Below are 23,526 nucleotides of genomic sequence, written 5' to 3' on the forward strand. Positions count from 1 at the left end.
TTTCTTGCCACTTTTTATATTCACGAGTTCTCTAATTCTTCCTTTTACCTCTTCTTTTTCTGAGTGGTATATGAACTTCAACATCCATATGATCCATTGCCTGTTTAGCCAGTTTGTCCACTCTTTCATTTCCCTGTACTCCCACATGTGCTGGTACCCAAAGAAATCTCAGGACCATCCCGTTCTCAGTGAATTCTAAGCAGATGTGCAAGTATCTCATATACTAAATCTTGTCTTGATTCAGATTGCCCATTTAATAAGCTATTTAAAGCTGATTGAGAGTCTGAACAAATAACAGCCGTCGTTGGCATCACATAGCTAATAAAACCGTTATTAATTCTGTTGTAAAAACTGATACATAATTAGTTGTCCTTTTCTGAATGCTGACTTTGAACCTCTTAATATATTCTGCTGCAGCTGGTTTTCCTGATGTAGGATCCTCTGAGAATATGTGGAGCACTGAAGAGTATTACTGCTGTACAATAACCTCCTTATGTGTATATGTTCCATTGTTAACTTCATATTGTAGAAGGGAATCGACTTGAGCCATGGGGAACAACCAGGGAGGGATATCTGGTACTACAATTGTTTACTAACTGAAATTTAAGTTATTCCCAAATTCATAACCTCTTTATTTGCTGTCCAACCGAAACATCTTATATTATTATTCCCACACTCCCAGCACTCTTTGGTATTTCCTGTCCTGTTGGACCTCTCTTCTAAAAACAATGAATATGGGATTTTGATTAATTCATTCATCGCGGTTAATGTGAAATTTTGCACTATCGTTGTTTTCCCCTACAGACTGCAGCAACAAGACCAGCTATACACACACCGGTAACTGTAACACGTGCGCACACGAAAAATTTCCGGTGCTCGCGTGAAAAGTTTCTCGCGCGCATGCAAAAGTCTGTGTAATTTTTATTTATTTATTTATTTATTTATTTATTTATTTATTTATTTATCACAGTTTATTTGAGGAGCTCCGTAATACCCACTCCACTTTTGCCGCTGATATCTTCTTCATCCATCTCCGGATCACTTCCGGCACGACGTCACTTCCTTCCATCGATACACCAATCACAGTCCAGTGTTGTCAACCTGCCTTCCAAAACACGAAAACTCGCGGCTCGTACTTCCGGAAACAGGAAGTATTTAAGCCCCGCCTTGTTTATTATGCAGCATTTAGTTCATTGCTAATCGATTCCCGAATACTTTTCTGTTTGCTCTATAACACACGATATAAGTCACAGAATATTATGCCATTTTACACACAAAACCTTATATAAGAAGGATTAGAAAACGTCATCCATAGCTCTTTCGTAGCTAGGGTTGTTCGAGACCTAGAAATTTTGGAGTCGACTCCGATTCGGATTCTGTTTCCATAGCTTTTAGGAATCGATTCGAAAACTTACAATGGTTTATTTACTTAACGGAAGCACAATTAAAACGCTAAACAGACAGAATATACTGTGTAATATCGATTAACCGGTAAAATACGTGTTTGCTGCTTTTGTACTTGACCTTCAGCCTAAACTCAATAAAGAACCGACTTTCAAGCTTCGGAAGCGGCTTCCTACTCCCAATGCCTGGAATCGGAGAGTCGACTCTCATTGGAATCGATTCCCAGCTCCGTTTATATGCAATAACAATAGTCGTACAGGTTCATCTGTCATAAGCAGCATGATAACGGTAAGATAAATGTATATGTGTGTTATCTTACCTTATAGTCTATGTAGTTATATAGACCAACAGTGTAAGGTGGGAGACGTGGAATCGCCTTGTATTTACTTTATTAGCTACAGTTGCTACATGCTAACCCGGGTTTGAATGACAGGGGCTTGACTGGGAGGTAATGCTGGACTGGTGTAAGATGTCCTTGGCTAACACATTCATTTTAAAAGCTTTTAAATGATCTGATGCGTCGAGATTTTTTATGTTGGAGATCTAAATCCACCAAAAAAAAAAATGTGCAGAACAAGAAAAGGTCAATTATTAGAAGTCAGTGACACCAAACTAGAGGGTTTGTGAGTTACCCAAGCACTTAGAAACATAATCAGTGTCTCAGATTGTGTTATCACTTACTAAAATGTTTGTTCTTCTCCAGCTCCTGAGCTTCTGGTGACTCGGTGGGCGCCATGCAGAGACGCCACAGTAGTAATACAGATGGCATGCCAACTGAAAGGTTCGACTTGTCTCTGATTTACACTGTGACTGACATAAACCACCACAAACTACTCTATAGACTGTAATGTTTCAGTATAAATACTGAATACCGAGTCGACGTTGACTTTAACACACATTAAGGTCTTCGATAGGTATACTATACTACCGTATAACTACTACTAATATATTACTACTACTACTATACTAATATACTATTACTACTATATCTACTACAACTATACCACTATACTAAGATACTACTACTATTAATACTACTATTATACTAATATACTACTACTACTACTACTATACCACTACTACATTAATGTACTACTACTACACTAATATACTACTACACCACTACTATACTAATATACTACTACTACACCACTACTATACTAATATACTACTACTACTACTGCTAGTATACCATTACTACTATACCACTACTACACTAATATACTACTACTACTGTACTACCACTGTACTAATATACTACTACTACTGTACTACTACTATACTAATATACTACTACTCCTACTATACTAATATACTACCAATACTACCACTACTACTATACTACTACTATATTACTACTGTACTGCTACTGTATACTACTTTACTTGTACTACTACTGTACCTGTCCTACTAAACTACTACTATAGTACTACTACTACTACTACTAATAATATATATATATTTTTTCTTCTTAACAGTCAAGGACACTTTTTTGCGGAAAATGACCTTGTATATTTTCACAAAATATATTATTGACATTGTATTTTATTCCTTAGTAAGTCGATTTTTTTTCCTTATTATTGTATATATGTAACATAGCTTGACGGGGAATGTTTACTTGTACCATGACAATACAAGGTGTTCATATTCAGAAACTAACAAGCAGTTAGTAAAAAGTTTTCCATTTAAACTTTAAGATTTAAAAATCGATATTTCTTTATTTTTCTTATGTCTGAGAACGATGAACAATTTAACCAACCAAAAGGATGAGCGGAAAGCCATTTAAAAACATTTTATGATTTAAAAAAAAAAATTGGGAAGATGGTCAGATTTCACCTGCGAGCTGATTTGCTTATTCCACATGACATACAGTCTGATTTCACTCAGATCTTATCACATCCTCATCTTGACAAGGCTGTCTGCTGTTTTATAAACCTAGGAACAGGAGTCAAACGCTCGGGTCCGAGAGCAGTCTGGATGAAGGAGGTGTGTTTGATTGTTTAAAGCCCGAGTCTTCCACCTCGCCCCAGCAGCTCTTCTCAGGCCTGGTGGGCGTGTCTGCCAGTTCCGTGACCTCGGCCCCGTTCCAGGCTGCTGGACTCGTCCTCGGGTCTCCTCCCGAGGTCTTCATCCAGATGACTACTTTGTCGCGGGAGGACGGCTCTCACCGGGCAGAGAATGCAGCGTTTCTTCCTCGCCCTGCCCAGCACCATCATCATCACCACCATCATCATTTCCACCAGTCGGGGCAGCACCGCTCCGCCCTGCTTCATTCAGCGTCCTCGGCTGAGAGACGGAGCAGCAGGGACGATGGAGGTGAGAAGTGTGATGGCAGTTTATAAGACTTTGGGTTTGCTTCCCAGATGATGCACTTGATTCATGCTGATTTTGGATTTTTTTTTCTAGGAGACGACGCGTCTGCTCCGGCTCCTGCTCTGTCCGAACTGAAAGCTGTGGTCACGTGGCTGCAGAGAGGATTCCCCTTCATCCTCATCCTCCTCATTAAAGTCTGTTTCCAGCACAAACTTGGTGAGAACCTGAGCTGACCGAGCAATAGTCAGTAGAGTCGATCGATTCACAGTTATTCCACAATATTGGAATTCATCATGGGAAAGATTTAGTCAAAAAAAAAACAAACAAAAAAAAACATCCCATACACCTCAGCCCTGTTTCATTCTTCACTCTGATTGGTCAGAAGGTCTTGATTAATTTTCTATAACAGCCGCTCTGACTATAATGTTCCGGCTGCACGATTTATATCAACGCACTCGTTCTAATACGTTCTCGTTTCGGTAGTAACCGCTCGATCGCTTGGACTCGGACTTGGACATTTTGTTAGTTTTATTGTCTCGTTAACTTTAAGCGAGAGAAAACGGTGATGCGAAGTACTTTATAGCTGCTATAATGCAAGCGCTACTTTTTTTTGTTGTTTTGTTTTGTTTTGCCGATGTTCCACGCTACGAAAGGTAACTAGAAATGGATAAAACCTACAGCAAATGCGTAGCCTGGCCTAGGTAAGATTATGTAATGTGTGGTCATGTGACTCAGGTTATCGTTATGTGTTCATCAGGTATTGCCGTGTGCATTGGCATGGCCAGCACGTTCGCCTTCGCTAATTCAACTCTAAAGCACCAGGTGTCGCTACGGGTAAGTGTGCACCCTCAGGACATACCGTATCCTTATCGTTGACCTAGACTGGTAAATGAAATGTAAATTCAAACGTACTTTTATTAAAATCGTAGCTAAGTCAACTCAACTTGTTGGTTTCGCAGGAGGAGAGGTCCAGCTTTGTCGCTGTTTGGATTCTGGTGTTTCTAGCAGGCAACATTGTGTATGTGTATTACACGTTCAGTGCTGAGGAGCTGCACAACAGGTCGGTGTGATCAGGCGTCTCTTGAGACCTCCCTCTGACGCCGTTTACACACAAACACACACACACACACGTGCGCGCACACATGCATCCGCCAACTTGCCTGACTTTTTTATTTTGTTTTGTTTTGATTTGTTTGTTTGTTTGTTTATTTATTTATTTATGAATATTATGTTCTACTTGCATTTACTTTTTTTTAGGATCATTTATGTCTACAGATCTAGTGAGTACTTTTTTTCCCCCCATCCATCACATTTTTCACACTCCTTTCTCACACTTTCTTTGTCTCCTTCTTGTTTAAATGCCAGAGAATAGAATCAGTAGACAAATGTGATCTTTTATTGGAAATATTTTAACTCGAATTGGGTTAAAAAAAAACCTTGAAAAACAATATATTACGGATAATACCAGCTGTTAATACTACCTGTATTTAAAAAAAAAATCTATATATTTACCTGATTTACCCTTTAAATTCAATTGTGTGCAGAAGTTTGGGCACCCATGGCCAAATGACTGTTAAATTAAAAAAAAAAAAAAATTTTTTAATTAAACACAAACTTTACACCACCAAAAAAGGTGTGTTGTTTTTTTTTTGTTGTTTTTTTTGCAAATGTTAATGCACAGTTACGTTATATTTGATGAAATTAAAATGATGAATGAATAAAATAGTAATTGTAGCATTTGCAAAAGTTTAGACGCCCTTCCAGTTGTTAAGTCTCAGAGCTTAATTGACTTCATTAGGACTCATTACTCAGGTCGAGAATTGTCATTGGGAATAAACGAATCCAGAGCGTAATAATAAATTCTCTGACTCCTCAAACTTTGTGCTGACCCTCAACAATCATGGGCTCCTCTACGCAGCTGACTGAGGATCTGAATATGAAGCGATTGTAACTGATGCCTACAAAGCAGGGAAAGGCTATAAAAAGATCTTCTAGCTAGCTTTCCTCTGTGAGAAATATCAGTATTGAAAACGTGGAAGTCGGGGCAGGGTCTGGAAGCCCAGGAAAACTCTCAGATAATACTGGTCTGTCTGTGTGGCATATACTATAAAGTAACTGCATTACTATATGTAGTTCGATGTAGAGGTTGTGTTTAAAAAACGAAACAAAACAGACAAAAACAAAACAAAACCTAAACACAACACACCAACCTCAACAAAATACAGCATGATCTTTGGGCAGGGGTGCCAAAACTTTTACATACAACTGTAAATAAGAGAACGTGCGTACTTCTTTATTTTTGGCCTCCAGCTTTATACATAGTTTGTACTATAATATTTACATTTGAATAATTTTTAAATAATTAAAAAATCTGTATTTTTGTAAGAAAGAAATCTAATTGAATAATGAATATAATACATTTATTTATGCAGATATGAAATATATTTTAATATAGAAATATATGTTCATATTTAACAATTATTAGAATGATTTATGTAAAATTTGTATATAATTATTGCTTGTACTAAAATTTTTTTTTTTTAATTGTCTACAGCTTATTTCATCCTTTATATCACTATTCGTTATATCTATGCTACACCTGCACCAGCATTTCAGTCTGCTTTTCCTGCACACTGTGTACTTTCTGGATAAAACATTGATTTCGTTCTCAGATAAACCGATTCACCGATCTTATACCACTGGATTTGGCAACCCGGACTGCGTCGATTAACGTATTTTTTTGTCTTTCTCTCTCGCAGTCTGATATTCGCCAAGCCGAACATTAACAGTTATGATTTCTTCGACCTGATCTGGGTGGTCGGAATCACCGACTTTGTGCTCAAGTACTTCACCATGGCTGTCAAGTGCCTCGTTCTCTTCCTACCCAAAATCCTCCTGGCTTTCAAATCCAGAGTAAGAGTAACTTTACTTCTGCCCTGCGTGCTTTTTTCTTATAATGTACCTGTCTTTTTATCCGGCCTCGGTATAAATGCCCACGTCTGGGCTGATAAACAAGCCAGTCAAGTCTTGCTTGTGTGTGTTTCTGGCTTCTTGGCACACAGTAACTGAGCTCATGGTCCTCAGGGACAGGAGTGAGATCACCTCTCCTTGGAACACACACACACACAAACACACACAAACACACAGCACACAATACACACGCACTGGAGCTCAGTCGTGATTGCAGCATTTGCTTGCTGTTTTGAAGCCTGAATGAATTTTCCCCCCTCGTAACCATCACACTCCAATCTCCCTCTCCAATCACACACACACGTTCACAGACATACACACACTTTCCAGCTCCGGTGCCGTGCCCAGGTGGCCCTCTGTCAGGCAATGAGGTCATGGTCACACTGTCAGCCTTTCTTCCTCATTACTGGGCCGTGATCATCGTTAACATGGATATAAATACACACACACACACACACACACACACACACACACACACACACACACACACACACACACACAAGCCCGTACATGTCAGGGTTTTACCTTTCTCACGCGGTGAATGTGATCCCGTGTATCCTGATCTTTGTGAATGGAGCGTCGAGGCGGGAATCTCTCGGCACCTCATGATTTAATTCAGCGCACCTTGATGTGATCAGTTCGTTTCATTTTAAAAAGAAAATGATACGCTACGTGATTTTCTACTATGACCACTAGGTATGGAATAAAACACTTGTGCACATGCCGTTATAGCAAAATAAACAGTGGTGTGTGTGTGTGTGTGTGTGTGTTGAAGTTTTGTGGCTCTTAGTATGAATATGTTCGCCTTAAGGTTATCTATAAGCTAGCGTGCGGCAAAACAATGACAAAATTCGCGTTCAGAAGATGCGTGCGTTCGGAACCTCTGATACGGATCAACGATCTTTGACGACGTCGTTCATCGGATTTTCTGTCCAATCAAATGCTCTCTAGAATCTGCCGTGTCCCGCCCCCAACATTATTAAAAAACCATGTCACTAACTGTCAAGTACGGCTTAGCCCGGGCTGTGAGGCAAGCTAAACGCTATTGGCCATTTCAAAAGGAGGAGGAGCAACCCGATATGTCCCGCCCTGACTTCCTGTTTCAGTAGAAATTACGTTAACACGTCATGGGGACTTTAAATAACGTTTTAAACATTAGTTTATTATTACACTTCGCTTATGTAGAGCGTCTGTGATACAAGTCCCCGTGAGTGAGCCGTTACTATAGAAACGATAGCGTATTCAACGATAGCGTACAGTCAGAGCCGCTGTTAACAACCAGAAAACGAATCGACCCGTTTTGACCAATCCGAATCGAGAATTCGACAGCGCAGTGCTACAAGCTGCTTTTAACGCATACTACTACTTTTTGACAAACACTAGGGTGCAAAAGTTTGCATCCCCTTAGGACACAAAGTGGTGAATTTATTATTTAGTGTTTATCGAACATACATTGCTCAAATTAGTTCTGGAGACAGACGGAGACACCGTTGGTGCTGAAGTTGCCGGGTACTTTGAATTGTTGTGTTGTTATGGGATACACACAGATTGTATTTATTTTTTTTTTTTTGTTAAATAAGAACGCAAACATTTGCACTTGACTGTATTTCCATCTGGACAGTCAGAATTTCTTCAGAATGTCTTTCAGTTTGCTTTCTATCGGGCGTGTAGCGGGCTCTACAATGGCATAACTTTATATTCTACTCACTGAGCATATAGAGTGTACAGGAAGCCATTTTGCGATTGGCTAAAACACAAACAGATGCTCGTAGAAGAGTTGAAAAGGGTGTCCTTTTGCATGGATCGCCTAGGAAATGTCAAATTTGACATCGTTTACAATAACTGCAGTTTTCTTTGCTCGAGAAAGTGTCACGGTTTAAGAAAATTACTAATTCATTTCACAGCCCTAGTCAATTCTTGTCAGTTTTTCTTTTTCAACCCAAGCCTGTGCGAAAGTTAGTGATGCATCTAATCATCCCTAATAGAGGGTGGTTTATTTATTTTTTTTCCAGGCTGCACGTCATAGCCACAATTTGTTAATTGATGAGGAAAAAAAAGATTAATCAGCGTTTTTAAATTAAGTTCTGCCCCTCATGGATTAAGATTAATGGAACCCCAGGCTTTCCTGCTCTTGGGATTCAACCTAGCTTGCCCTACCGTCCTTCTTTAATAAAGTTTTCCTTTATTGGTTATTATTAGTACAGAAGCGTAGCCGGCATTGTCAGAAGTGAGCCGAAATGCATCACTGCTGCTGCTTGTTTATTTATCTATTTATTTATTTATTTATTAATTTTCCTCTTTTCCTCCCTCCCCTGGCGGAAATCCAGTTTCAATTCGTCTGAGCCGAGAGGAAACAGTTTGCATGAAACTCTGGCTAAGATAAATTGCCTGCGTGGGCAGGTCGCAGGACCCCGGCGGGCGTCTAGCACGCGTCCAACGAGGGTGATTAATTGCTGTCAGAGAAAATCCGAGCAGTCATTATGCATATGGAGCTGGAGCTGGTGCCGGAGCCGCTTGTTCGGTGGCCGAATGATTATTATTTTTAATTTTTTTTAGGTTCTCAGTAGGGATCTGTGTTCAGAACAGATTCCCTTCTATCCGTCTCAGCAAAGTTTTTAACTAGAGACCGAGCACCCAAAACTATTATTAATTTAACCATTTATGGGTTTCTCCTCAAATCTCACTGCAAAAAGCTATACGGTAAACAAAGGAACGTTTCAGAACCGTATAGTGTATAAACATCTTAACTTAAACGTCCAATCGACTACGTGTTATAATAGTACTAGTCAGAGATATGTATCGTGACATAATTTATCACGGTGTTTATTGTTGCCCAGCCCTAGCTGTGGTTATAACTCATTATAAGCACTAAACTGTTTTTCTGTTTTGTTTTGTTGGGGTTTTTTTTTTGGTGCTCGTTTATTAGTATTTTTACGGTAGACATTATTGCCAGTAGTTACAGTACAAGAAGGTCATGGGAAGGTACACTACGTGTTGCTTTGTGCTAACATACAGCGAAGTAGAACTTGATTGGAAACGTTTTCGATTATCATCATCCAACAACTGTATATATATTTTTTTCACAGCCCACAATTTTCATTTAATCTTCACCGAATTTGGCTCAGATGATCTTCAGACATAAAAGTTTTGAAATTCAAAACTGCTAGAACAAAGCAAGTTAGCGCTAACCGTCAAAGACTAGCAACAGTTGGTGTGTAAAAAAAAAAAAAAAAAAAAAAAAAAAAAGAAGCTATAATCGCGTCTCGAATAGATTATTTCGAAGTGTACTACAAATTTGTAGTGTATTTTATTTACATTTTGATGTATTTAAGGTACCGATGTACTAGCTGAAGGTGCGGAGCGACTAGAGAGAGCTGCGGTTGTTTACGGCTGCGTTCCGTTCCATAAGTGTCCGTAACTAATAACTAATCCCTCTAAAGCTTCCACACGTTCTAACACCGGGTCACGCTGCGACAGTTTTGTAAAGTTGAAGCGGGTGATTTTGTCGTTGATGTAAACTAGACGAAGTATTGTAACATAATAAACACACAGATTAAGCAACAGAAATTTCCCAAAGCTACTACCAGTTTCATTTTGAATCGACTTTGACTGGATTTAGTCTGATTTCACAAGATTTCATGCAAAGTGTTCAAACATGATAAAAATGGTTGGTATATTTGTTTTAAAAAAAAAATAAAAAATATATATATATATAGCTTAGATGTATTAACACCTTCAGGCTAGAATGTAAGGCATGTGAAACCAAATGAGTCCCAAATCTAATGGAGTTCTATTCGTTATGTATCGGTAGAAGTTTTCCTCTTATCAAAATGAATCTCTCATACTTTAAAAGTTTCAGGCTTTGAGAGTAAATTGGTCCTAAATTGGCCAAAGGGTTAATCTACTACCCTTACTCTTAATTGGGTAGCAGCTGTAGTGTGTTCCTGCCAGTTTTCTTTGCAGTGTGGCTAAATTACCCATCATGCCAGAAGACCGCCGAGCGCTGGTGTCTTGCCAGATTTTAGGCTTAGGTTAAGCTTTTTTTCCACCCTCAGGCTCTTTTAAAGCACTCGGGAGTCGGGGCTGCCTGGAGGAAACGGATGGGCGAATACAATTCAATGGAACTGTTTCTCTCTCTCTGTCGCTCTCTGTGGTTTTTGGACAGGGACAGCTTGCAGGCTGACAGCGCTGGCACTTCCTACTGCGTTTGGGCACAGGTGCCTGCAGTTATTCCTGCTTATGATAATGTTTACAAAGAGGAGAGAATATCAAGATGGCAGTTTCACACTAACGACTGTACTGTTATTGCTTTTCACTGCAGAAAAAAAGAAAACCTTGGATGTGTCGTTGCGGCTTTGCTGGAATCAAGCCGTGCTTTTCTTTTCTCGTTCTTTTCTCTTTTTTCGGCTCTTTGAAAGCTGTGTCTTTGGAAACATGCTCGAAACATCTGTTTTTTTTTTTTTTTTTAAACATTTATATTATTATTATTATTATTTTGTTTTTAGAAACAGTCAGTGGATGGTAATCTTCTCCAGCTTTGGATAGAATTAGCTGTGAAAATGGAATTTGGGATACGGCATTGTGCTCCCTCGCAGTGATTTTGGACTCGTCAGGTCTTGAATCTCTTCTGGTCGTTCATTCCTGAGCTTTAGATGAATCGGTTTGTTCATTAAGGGTCCTTGAGTTAAAAAACCAAAACAAAACACACACACACACAATCAACCCCCCAAAAAAAGCAACAAACAAACAAACATGGCAGCACGAATGCGCATAAAGGCCAAAAGGTCTACCAAACTGTGTTATGTTTTCGTTGTATTTTGAATCTGTTTTGGTTTAACCAGGGTCGTCACATGTTTAGGTAGGCGAAAATCTCAGCCAAGACGTACCACGAACGACATTCAGAGACTAGACATAACAAATAACCCTTCTAATGGCAACCGTCTTAATTGGTCGTACTGAAGCTAGCTTGGATACCTTTGATCAAAGGGTGCAAACACTTCTGGACATCCATGGGCACAGCTAAACCAATTTGGAGACAAGTTCTGCACATATTATCATCTCTGGAACGGCTCGGATCACTACCCTCGGACACTACCGGCGGATCCCGCTGGACCGCCCCACGAGCAGTGCAGCTTTCCAAGAAAAAGAAACAAGCTGGCATTGAAAGTAAACTAACTCAACAGAGATCTCTGTCCTAAATCAACCCCTTTGGGATTATTGACTGGGATTATTCATGGAAGAAGATAAATCCGATTTAAAACGCAACAATGGAAATTCGACATGATATCTGTTTCAGTAAGGGCGTGGATCAGTGCCGGCTGTGAGTGGTAGGAGTGGCAGAGAATGACTGGGTAATGAATGAAAGGCTACACCTGTGACTGATCAACTTTTTTTACGTCGCGTGTCTTGCAGTGAGTTGCTAGAAAGCTAGAACGAGCGAGGCAGTACCGAACCGAGAGTGTCCTTCTGAGTCTGTGTGTGATTGAATTTTTTTCCCTTTCTTCTTAACGCCTCAGCAACGCAGTGGCACGAAGAGGCATCATGTTTTCAGGTCATCTGTGTGTTCGTCTGGGATTCCTCTTAGCGTGATGTCTCAAGAACGAGTGGTTAAACGATTGTGGGATTTCTAGGAATTGTTCTAGTAACCAGTAGATTGGAAATTGATTGGCTTTTTCAGTTGAGCCAATCAGGATCAAGGTCACAACAAGGTCAAATGTCTGAAATAGTTTTTTTTTCTGTAATAGTTTCCTTCCTGTTCGTCATACAGAGATGTTGCGTACATGTTCAGGTTCAGGAACTTGAGGCACATTATTTTTTGGCTAGCTTTGATTATTGGCATCGAACCCCCCCCCCCCCCCCCCCCCCCAGGATTCGGGATTGTCGTTAGCGCAATATCTCAAGAACGTGAGGTTGAATGTTTGTAGGATCACTGAGAATGACCGATCCAAACAGAGTCAAGGTCACAGCAAGGTCAAATCTCCGAAATAGTTTTCCTTTAATAGCTTCCTTCCGGTTTTGAGTATTTTTTTTAAAGGTATTTCTGGCATACAATCGAATAACAAGAAGGACTAGACTTGTTGGTTGTGGAGGCATCCCCATCGATGCCGCTGGTGTCGAGTTCTCCACCAGTTTTTACTGTATGCTCGAGGATGCACTCGAGGTGTTTTAATGCTTTATTGGCTTCACACAGATTATATACAGGCCATCATTGAGCTGTGTTAGGGTGTAGAACATGACTTTTTGTTTTTTTTTGCTCCAACATATGTGAAACATTTGAAGCCTCTGGCCAACAATGGCAGTAAACGCATACCATATTATCTGAATTATAACGCATGATATGTAGAGCTGTAATCTGCCTGTGTGTGTGTGTGTGTGTGTGTGCTGACAGGGAAAGCTTTATCTGCTTATCGAAGAGTTCAGTCAGCTCTTTCGTGCTCTGGTGCCCATCCAGATGTGGTACAAGTACATCATTGGCGAGGATCCATCCAGCAGCTACTTCCTGGGTGCAGCATTGATTATCATATACAGCCTGTGCAAGGTAAGGAGTCTCCTGATGTTGCCATTCCACTCCTTAAATGATTGTCGATTTCGTATTTCACACATGATGAGATTTTTTCCGAAAAGACTAGACATTTCACGGGACGTTGCACGCCCCTGCAGCACCCCCTAACCTGAAAATGACACTTCTGTGATGCACTGAATAGGTTTATCCAGGCTCAGGCTTTTGAGGCTTATATAGAAGTCAGTTGAGCAAATCCAAAAATGTCTAGCTATCAGCTGTACGTTTACCGTCATCATTTCTTCTGTTTTCTTTCCGTTCCAGTCATTTGACCTCTGTGGAAGACTATCAGGTATTCGGAAAGCCTTCGCCGTGCTCTGTAGCTCGCAGGTCAGTCCTTTCGTCATCTTCTTTTTGATGGTTATTACAAGGCTTTCGTATTATAGTAATGGCAGGCGTCTTAGGAATTCCATACACTCCATGTATTTACTGTATTTTCTAGACGTTATTTTTCCAGTAAGGTATATGTTACAATGCTTGCCTTAACCTACAGTATTAAAATACAGTGGCTCCATTATGCTATAAATTGGAGGGGAAATGGATGAGATGTCGTTCTTTTAATAAATAAAACAATTGTCGAATTGCATTCGTTGGCAATTTGCTGTGGTGTGAGAGGAATAAAGCGCGAGCCAGCTAGCCGACGGGCTATCACGTGAGGTGTGGCTTCTTCGGGATTTATTTAAACTAGCCGAGCAAAAATAAGCCGAAGGTTTGTCCATATTGTGTCCGAAATGGCACTTACTCGATATTCATTTCTTGTTCATAGCCCCGTTGTATAAAGCAGTCACTCCAGGATTTTGCGATTTATAGTGTGGTTAAAGTGATCGTTAGCCGGGCCGATATCCTGTATAAGAGTGGGGTTATACCGGGCGTTAGCCGGGCCGATATCCGGTATGAGAGTGCGGTTATACCGGGCGTTAGCCGGGCTGATATCCGGTATGAGAGTGCGGTTATACCGGGCGTTAGCCGGGCCGATATCCGGTATGAGAGTGCGGTTATACCGGGCGTTAGCCGGGCCGATATCCGGTATAAGAGTGCGGTTATACCGGGCGTTAGCCGGGCCGATATCCGGTATGAGAGTGCGGTTATACCGGGCGTTAGCCGGGCCGATATCCGGTATGAGAGTGCGGTTATACCGGGCGTTAACCTGGCCGATATCCGGTATAAGAGTGCGGTTATACCGGGCGTTAGCCGGGCTGATATCCGGTATAAGAGTGCGGTTATACCGGGCGTTAGCCGGGCCGATATCCGGTATGAGAGTGCGGTTATACCGGGCGTTAGCCGGGCCGATATCCGGTATAAGAGTGCGGTTATACCGGGCGTTAGCCGGGCCGATATCCGGTATGAGAGTGCGGTTATACCGGGCGTTAGCCGGGCCGATATCCGGTATGAGAGTGCGGTTATACCGGGCGTTAGCCGGGCCGATATCCGGTATGAGAGTGCGGTTATACCGGGCGTTAACCTGGCCGATATCCGGTATAAGAGTGCGGTTATACCGGGCGTTAGCCGGGCTGATATCCGGTATAAGAGTGCGGTTATACCGGGCGTTAACCGGGCCGATATCCGGTATAAGAGTGCGGTTATACCGGGCGTTAACCGGGCCGATATCCGGTATGAGTGCGGTTATACCGGGCGTTAACCGGGCCGATATCCTGTATAAGAGTGCGGTTATACCGGGCGTTAGCCGGGCCGATATCCGGTATAAGAGTGCGGTTATACCGGGCGTTAACCGGGCCGATATCCGGTATAAGAGTGCGGTTATACCGGGCGTTAACCGGGCCGATATCCGGTATAAGAGTGCGGTTATACCGGGCGTTAACCGGGCCGATATCCGGTATAAGAGTGCGGTTATACCGGGCGTTAACCGGGCCGATATCCGGTATAAGAGTGCGGTTATACCGGGCGTTAACCGGGCCGATATCCGGTATAAGAGTGCGGTTATACCGGGCGTTAACCGGGCCGATATCCGGTATGAGTGCGGTTATACCGGGCGTTAACCGGGCCGATATCCGGTATGAGTGCGGTTATACCGGGCGTTAGCCGGGCCGATATCCGGTATGAGTGCGGTTATACCGGGCGTTAGCCGGGCCGATATCCTGTATAAGAGTGCGGTTATACCGGGCGTTAGCCGGGCCGATATCCGGTATAAGAGTGCGGTTATACCGGGCGTTAACCGGGCCGATATCCGGTATGAGAGTGCGGTTATACCGGGCGTTAACCGGGCCGATATCCGGTATAAGAGTGCGGTTATACCGGGCTTTAGCCGGGCCGATATCCTGTATAAGAGTGCGGTTATACCGGGCGTTAGCCGGGCCGATATCCTGTATAAGAGTGCGGTTATACCGGGCGTTAGCCGGGCCGATATCCGGTATAAGAGTGCGGTTATACCGGGCGTTAGCCGGGCCGATATCCGGTATGAGAGTGCGGTTATACCGGGCGTTAACCTGGCCGATATCCGGTATGAGAGTGCGGTTATACCGGGCGTTAGCCAGGCCGATATCCGGTATGAGAGTGCGGTTATACCGGGCGTTAGCCGGGCCGATATCCGGTATGAGAGTGCGGTTATACCGGGCGTTAGCCGGGCCGATATCCGGTATGAGAGTGCGGTTATACCGGGCGTTAGCCGGGCCGATATCCGGTATGAGAGTGCGGTTATACCGGGCGTTAGCCGGGCCGATATCCGGTATGAGAGTGCGGTTATACCGGGCGTTAGCCGGGCCGATATCCGGTATGAGAGTGCGGTTATACCGGGCGTTAGCCGGGCCGATATCCGGTATGAGAGTGCGGTTATACCGGGCGTTAGCCGGGCCGATATCCGGTATGAGAGTGCGGTTATACCGGGCGTTAGCCGGGCCGATATCCGGTATGAGAGTGCGGTTATACCGGGCGTTAGCCGGGCCGATATCCGGTATGAGAGTGCGGTTATACCGGGCGTTAGCCGGGCCGATATCCGGTATGAGAGTGCGGTTATACCGGGCGTTAGCCGGGCCGATATCCGGTATGAGAGTGCGGTTATACCGGGCGTTAGCCGGGCCGATATCCGGTATGAGAGTGCGGTTATACCGGGCGTTAGCCGGGCCGATATCCGGTATGAGAGTGCGGTTATACCGGGCGTTAGCCGGGCCGATATCCTGTATAAGAGTGCGGTTATACCGGGCGTTAGCCGGGCCGATATCCGGTATAAGAGTGCGGTTATACCGATATTCAGTATAACTGAACTCTTGCTCGTGCGATATTGCTTAAATGACCGTAAATTTGACTCAATTTGACAATGTATGACACTTTATTAAAAATTTGTATTTCCATAATTATTATGGCTTTAACGCGTGTGTGTGTGTGTGTGTGTGTGTGTGTGTGTGTGTGTGTGTAACACAGAATTACGGTATGAGGGCCAGCACGCAGCAGTGCAGTGAGGCAGGAGATGTGTGTGCAATCTGCCAGGCTGAATTCAGAGAGCCACTCGCTCTGCTCTGTCAGGTAAGAGCCCTGCAAAGCATGCTGGGGAAAAATATGCCAGGTTGACACATTAGTATAAACACTACACAGTTTCTTTTATTTTCATTTAAACTATTTTTTTTTTGCCTTTTTCTTACCTGCACAGTACGTACGTGATTAAATGGATGTATATTTTGGGAAATGTAAGGTTTATTTGAGAACGTTTACAAAATATTTAACCAATGTATGCAAGTCTTGGGAAATATCGTGACTCTAATGCCTTGTCCTCCAGCATGTGTTCTGCGAAGACTGCCTGTGTCTGTGGTTCGACCGGGAACGGACGTGTCCGCTGTGCCGTGCGGTCGTCGTGGAAACGCCTCGCAGCTGGAAGGACGGCACCACGTCCGCACACTTTCAGATCTACTGATCGGATGTGACGTGAAACTCCCGTCGAAGCGTCTAGAAATAAGTTTTGTGTTCACGCCGGGGAAAATCACACGGTAGGGTGTAGAAACGGTGAAAAGATGCGTCGAGCCGCATACAGAATTTTTAATCGCATCTCGATTCCCAGAGCCCCGTCCCGTCTCGTAGCACGGACTTTATCTCCTTTTAAATCCATCGGAAGCGCCGTTGCTCTGTTCCGCCGCATCAGCACTAATTAAGCATACCTCTGATATAAAAACAACACCTTGCAGAAAGGAAAAGGCTTGCCAGTTATGCAGTGTTGCCCTCTACTGTTTCTCCACAGCAGCGTCGTTTATCTCATAGCCTTCGAAATGCTAAACCGTGTTCAGAAATATTCTAATGCATGATGATCTATGACTGTACTTTCATTTTTACTTACACGATTAAAAGCCTCTTTCAGTAACAACCCCCCCACCCCCACCCCCAGAAAATCAGTCAAATTCTTCTCATTTGCTCAATTCAAAAGCCTTTTATTGTCAGAAATCACAGAAAATCACAATATCAAAATAGCAGAGGTAAATCACGTGGAATAAAAACACACAGTAACGCGAGCTAGCTTCATAATCCAGTGTGTAGAAAAGATCGCAGCGTATGTAAACATCGGATTCACATTATGCCGTGTTTGAGTTTGTAGGGACGTTTTTCTACGTTAACACTTCCAGCGACCGTCGAGTCAAAGCCCTTTATATAAAAAGCTCTAGAAAAGATTTGTGTTGATAGAGAAATACCTACTGTAGGTCAAAATACAGCTCCGACAGTTCTAGCGTACACATCTACATCGTCATAAAGAGCCTCGGATCAGAAGGAGATAAAAACCAGGAAACTAACGCGAGAAGGAAGAAACTCCTGAATCGAAAGAAAGACGGAAAGAAACGAAAGACATTGCCTAAATTGAGAGAAATAAACACACAAATATATATATATACTTATATAAACACAGGAATAAATACGTCAGAGAAATCAATATACGAATTCATGAATGAAGGAAGAAAGGACGTCGTTCAGAGAGAATGACTGAACGAGAAGAAAGAAAGAAGGAATGTCTAAAATGGAAAGAGAAAGAAAGAAATGATCATTGTGACCCTGATCAGGATAAGGCAGAAAGTGAGAGGGGGTGAAAAATAAGAGAGAAAACAGAAGAAGAGAAAATAGAGTAAAGAAAGGAAATTGCCTAAATTTAAAGAAAGTCAGATAGACAGAAAGAGACAAAGAGAGGAAATAAAGAAATTGCTTAAATGAAAGAAAGAAAGACATGGGTGTAAAGAAAGAAAATACGGAAGAGAGAACAAAAAATAAAAAAGGGGGAAAAAATATGAACGAGGAAAAAATAGGAAAGGAACAAGAAAGAAAGATGAGAAAACAAAAAAAAGAAGAAGAAAGGAGAATAAAGAAAAAAAAAAGAGAATAAATAAAGAAATGGCCTATGCTGAAAAAGGTAGACAGAGTAAAGGAAGAAAGTATGAGTGAAAGAAGAGGAAAAAATATGAATGAGGGGGGGAAAAAAAACCAAACAGAAAAGGAACAAGAAAGAATGAACTCGTTGTAAAGAAAGAAAGAAGAAACAATATGAAGGAGAAAACAAAAGGAGAAAGAAAAAGAGAATAAATAAAGAAATTGCCTAAACTGAAAAAGGTAGATGATGAGAAGAAAGGATGAATGAAAGAAGAGGGAAAAAAATATAACAGGAACAAGAAAGAAAGAGAAGAAAACAGAAAAAAAGAAGACAGTAAAATTTTAAAGAAAGAAATGACCTAAATTGAAGATAGATAGATAGATAGATAGAAAGAAACTAGTTAAATGAAAGAAAGGAGGAAAGAAAGAAAGTCCTGACTTGTTCGTAGCTTATTAGAGAGGTTACAGTGCAATATGCAGAGGATGTTTTGGTAAAGAGCTCTTCCTCTGAAGACTCATCACATATACATTTTAGAATTTTTATACTTTAGAATTTTTTTTTTTTCATTTTTACATTTTTTAATAATAAATAGAAATCGGTTTCGCAGTCACCGAGTTTCACACTCCTAGTGTGACGACGATAAAAAATTTTCCCCTCCAGCGTCAGGGGACAGTGACCTCATCGCAGTATTCCCGGCGTCCCCGGAGACACCGCGGTCGGTTTGACTACGTCTGACCTGAACGCCTCGTACCAAAACAATCAGGCACCGAATGACATCACTTCACAGCTGGTGCAAGCCAGAGGGTTCACGGGTCACGTGATGCACCGGGGCAGCGCTCGTCCGAGAGGGGGAGAGTGGGATGAGATGTGGAACATGTGGATGTGATGGTATGACCAAAAAACACTTCACCAAACACCAGTAAGTACACATGAGGACAGAAAGAACCATATCCAGGGACGAGGACTGCCTGCGTCTTCACCTCCACGTCACTCTCCTCACGTCCGAATCCCACCTGCAGCACAGGGAACCGTATTATATTCCATTCACCTCTTCGAATCGCCCGGAAATACTTTTATTTCAATAACCTCGCGTCACTTCCATTCGAACGCTTGAATTACCACCGAGAACGTTAGGAACAGAGAATTCATTTTCTCCTTCTTACACTTCTTCTCATTTCTCAGACAGGAAGCTGAGATTAACTTACACCTGACACCCAAATCTGCTATTTTACACATTATATATATGTATGTATATATGTGTGTGTGTATATATATATATATATATATATATATATATATATATATATATATATATATATATATATATATATATATATATATATATAGGTTTTTTGTGTTAATCAGAATAAATAAACAATAAAGAGACAAATAATGGATTAATAATAATTAAAAAGCTAAAGAAAAGAAATTGCTCATTGAGGATATTTTAAAACATTTTCATTTATACTTTAAAATAAAAATAGAGATCTAAGTGTACTTGCACCTCATTTACACTATTCCATTTTTTTCTTTTTTTTTTATACATGTGTACAGTTTTTAGGATATTTTTTATTTTAAAATCTCTTTTATTTACACAGTTTACTCTGTTCAGGGTGGTTTTTTTTTTTTTTTTTTTTTTTTTTTGCATGTGTACAGTTTTTAGGATTTTGAAAGTTTTTATTTACACTTCTACATCCCTGTTTTATTTGATTTGATTTTATCGACACTTTATTTACACTATTAAGTTGTTTTCTTTTGTACACAGAGTGTTTAGGATATTTATTTTTATTTTACACATATACTTCTACACTTGCATCTGTTTTTATTTACACACTTGCATCTCTATTTTATTTTATTTACACTTTATTTACACTGTTAAGCTGTTTTTTTGGGTGTTTTTTTATGTGTATAGTTTTTAGGACATTTTACAACTTTACTATTTTTATTTACATTTATATTTCTACACTCACATTATTTACGCTGTTGTTGTTGTTGTTTTTTTTTTTTTGCACGTGTACAGTTTTAAAGATTAAAAAACAACATTTTTTGCACTTCTGTTTCTACACTTGGCCTACATCTCTTTTATTTCATTTACACTTTATCTACACTGTGAAGTTGGGTTTGTTTCCGCATGTGTACAGTTATTTTTAAAGGATATTTTAGATCTTTATCTATTTTTATTTACTTTAATTTATCTCTGTCTTATTGTATTTACACTTTACTTATACTTTTAAGTTTTTTTTTTGCACATGCACAGTTTAATATATATATTTTAGAACTTTTTAAAATGTATGAACACACATCTCTATTTCATTTATTTACACTTTAAAACTTTACATGTGCAAGAAAAACAGCCGAACAGTGTAAATCAAGATCTTTTCGAACATTTCATTTACACATATTTCTACACCCCCATCTCGATTTTATTTTATTGACACTTTACGCTCTCAAGTTTTTACCCCCCCCCCACCCATGCACAGTTTTTTTTTAAAAAAATATTTGAGAACTTTTTTAAAAAACATTTATTTACACATTATTTACACCCTTACAGAAAAGTCGCTCACACTCACGTGTGAAATTTTTCACGTGTTTTTTAGACACTTCACGTGTTTATTTCACACATTTTCACATGCATTACGGGCGTATGTTTTTTTTTTTTCCCCACGTCATTAAACCAACCCCACGATTCATTTCTTTACACGTGATTCTTACCTTCTTTCTTTCTTTTTTACACATGATTAAGTCATTCTCACGTCCAACTTTTACACGTTCCTCACGTGATGTCACGTGTGAAATGCGCTTTCACGAGGTTATGTTTATGTATGTGTGTTTATGTTTACGTCCACGTGTAGTCACGTGAAATTAATGTGACCCCCCCCCCCAATATAAATAAAAAGATAAAAACTAAAATTTGGGTTAATAATGGAGTGCATGATAATACACACCCCTCACTCCCCCCACATCACGCCCGTTCGCCCTCGTGCTGAAGGCTCACCTGTGTCGCGCGCTCACCTGTTGCAGCCCGGGTCGCTCGGTCGCCTACAGATGTCGCTTTCCCATGAGCAGCAGCACGAGCCCCGTCACATGGATCGCCGCGCAGATCATGTGCACGCCACTGAACCAGACGTCGCCGCTCCTCTCGGCTCTTTTGTTGTTATTCGCAGCCCACACTGTCTCCAGCTCGTCTCCGATTCTGCGCAGGCGGAGCGCGAGACACCGTGTAGAGCATGCCCGCGCGCACAGAGTGAGTCCGGACAAGCGCGCGGTAGAAGTCATCTCCACCCATATCAGACGGCACATCCTCCCGGTAAGCACGCTTACTTACTTAACACTCACGCGCTGTGTTTGTCGATCTGCAACTGTCCGTGATGCTCTCTCTCTCTCTCTCTCTCTCTCTCTCTCTCTCTCTCTCTCTCTGTGTTTATGTGTCTGTGTGTTTGTTTCGCATGTGCGGTATTATTTATTAAAAGTGTCACATGGTTTAGGGTTTACATCATCTACTCCCAAAAGAGAGCGGTAATAGTTAACTCTTCAAGTGCCCTCACTCATACGCCTGTGTTTCAGTCATCACTGACAGAGTTGCAAAACAAAACATATTTACAATAAAGTACTGTACATTTACAATTAACAACAAAATATATTTACATTAAAGAACCGTACATTAATAGTCAATAACTTAACAAAACATATTTATAGTAAAGTACTGTACATTACAGTTAATAACAACAATATATTTGCATTAAAGTACTGTACAATTACAGTTAACAAAACATATTTATTGTAAAGTACTGTACATTTACAGTTACCAACTCTGGGCGGCATTTATAAAGAAGTACTTAGAAGTCGTATTCGTTAATCATCTGATTTGGGAAACATTCACGTAACAGGCCAGTATGTAACATACGTTCTTCGTTAAGTTGTCTGTTATTCGCTAAGCTTTATCGTTATCTGAAAACGCACCCCTGGTTTGTAATTGATCACACTAGTGAGTAGTTATTGTGCATGCTTCATAGTTCAAACTATCTTTGTTTCTTTCTTTCTGATCCAGCATCATTCATGACCCCCGGTATTTTTCAAAACAATGTCATGCCCATGCTCTTTTCAGCTCAGTGGTAAGTGTAATTACACTACATACGCTACTTTTATAGCACAACTTACTAACAACCAAACCTAACATTGTATCAAATCTGAAGTATGAAAATACAAATGAGCCTGTGCCAAAAAAATTTCCCGGATACAACCCTTGCATGCTTGATAGTTGGAAAATCCATAGGCTCCGAGTGAGCAACTGAGCTGAGGCATCCATAGACTTCCAGTATTGTACCACAGTTATCCCATAAAAAGACATGGTTATTGGTGCACCTTGTGGCACTTTCATTCCATCTTTATTTAGCCCATAAACAAGTCCCTTTGTTACCCAAAGTGAGTTCAACGTCTCGTATATGACCACAGTAGTAACCTTGAAAAGACTTGTTATAAACGTTTCCCTTTGGCCAAAATCAGTGTGTCTTATAAACTCCCTTTTCAGGTTGTTTGAAGTCTTCTTGCTCGCTGAGATTCAACTTGCATTTCCTTAAATACTTCGTGTCAGAAATGGGGGTCTGACTCACTATTCCTACCAACATCCAAAAGTGCATTATGGGTAATCTATATAGGCTAAAAATCCACCACTTGGACAGTACACTGACGTATCTGTATGGAATTACAGTCTGTGAAATTAATGTTTCATTGGAGGATTTCATGGGTGGGAAAAAGCTCCACCCAGTGGAGCCACCTCAGTAGACATTATTATTATTATTATTATTATTATTATTATTAGTAGTAGTAGTAGTAGTAGTAGTAATAGTAGTATTAATATTGTCGGCACTGTCCACAGTGTTATATGACGCAAAACTGATCAGTTGTAGCTGCACCACAAATACCATCATCACCACCACCATATATGTCTATTTTACAGCAGTTTTAAGAGCACAAGAGGTCATGAAGC

At 40.9% G+C, this 23,526-nt stretch overlaps 1 protein-coding gene across 1 annotated transcript; it reads left to right on the forward strand.

Moving 5' to 3' along the window:
- Positions 1 to 1,167: 1,167 nt before the first annotated feature.
- rnft2 (ring finger protein, transmembrane 2) lies at positions 1,168 to 18,186 on the forward strand. The gene is made up of 11 exons (XM_017452307.3): positions 1,168 to 1,692; positions 2,108 to 2,185; positions 3,344 to 3,720; positions 3,811 to 3,933; positions 4,475 to 4,551; positions 4,677 to 4,777; positions 6,477 to 6,630; positions 13,076 to 13,225; positions 13,511 to 13,576; positions 16,622 to 16,723; positions 16,974 to 18,186. The coding sequence occupies exons 2-11, from the start codon at positions 2,139 to 2,141 to the stop codon at positions 17,106 to 17,108; spliced, it is 1,332 nt and encodes a 443-aa protein (XP_017307796.1). The 5' UTR covers positions 1,168 to 1,692; positions 2,108 to 2,138; the 3' UTR covers positions 17,109 to 18,186.
- Positions 18,187 to 23,526: the final 5,340 nt, after the last annotated feature.

This window comes from Ictalurus punctatus, chromosome 22 (assembly GCF_001660625.3).
Source record: "Ictalurus punctatus breed USDA103 chromosome 22, Coco_2.0, whole genome shotgun sequence".
Lineage (NCBI taxonomy): Eukaryota > Metazoa > Chordata > Actinopteri > Siluriformes > Ictaluridae > Ictalurus > Ictalurus punctatus.

Excerpts from the sequence above, each read along its gene's own strand:
- rnft2 (XM_017452307.3), top strand. The coding sequence starts at position 2,139 with ATGCAGAGACGCCACAGTAGTAATACAGATGGCATGCCAACTGAAAG. Across the intron at positions 3,934-4,474 it reads CTGTTTCCAGCACAAACTTG|GTATTGCCGTGTGCATTGGC; the intron begins GTGAGAACCTGA and ends TGTGTTCATCAG. Across the intron at positions 16,724-16,973 it reads CACTCGCTCTGCTCTGTCAG|CATGTGTTCTGCGAAGACTG; the intron begins GTAAGAGCCCTG and ends CTTGTCCTCCAG.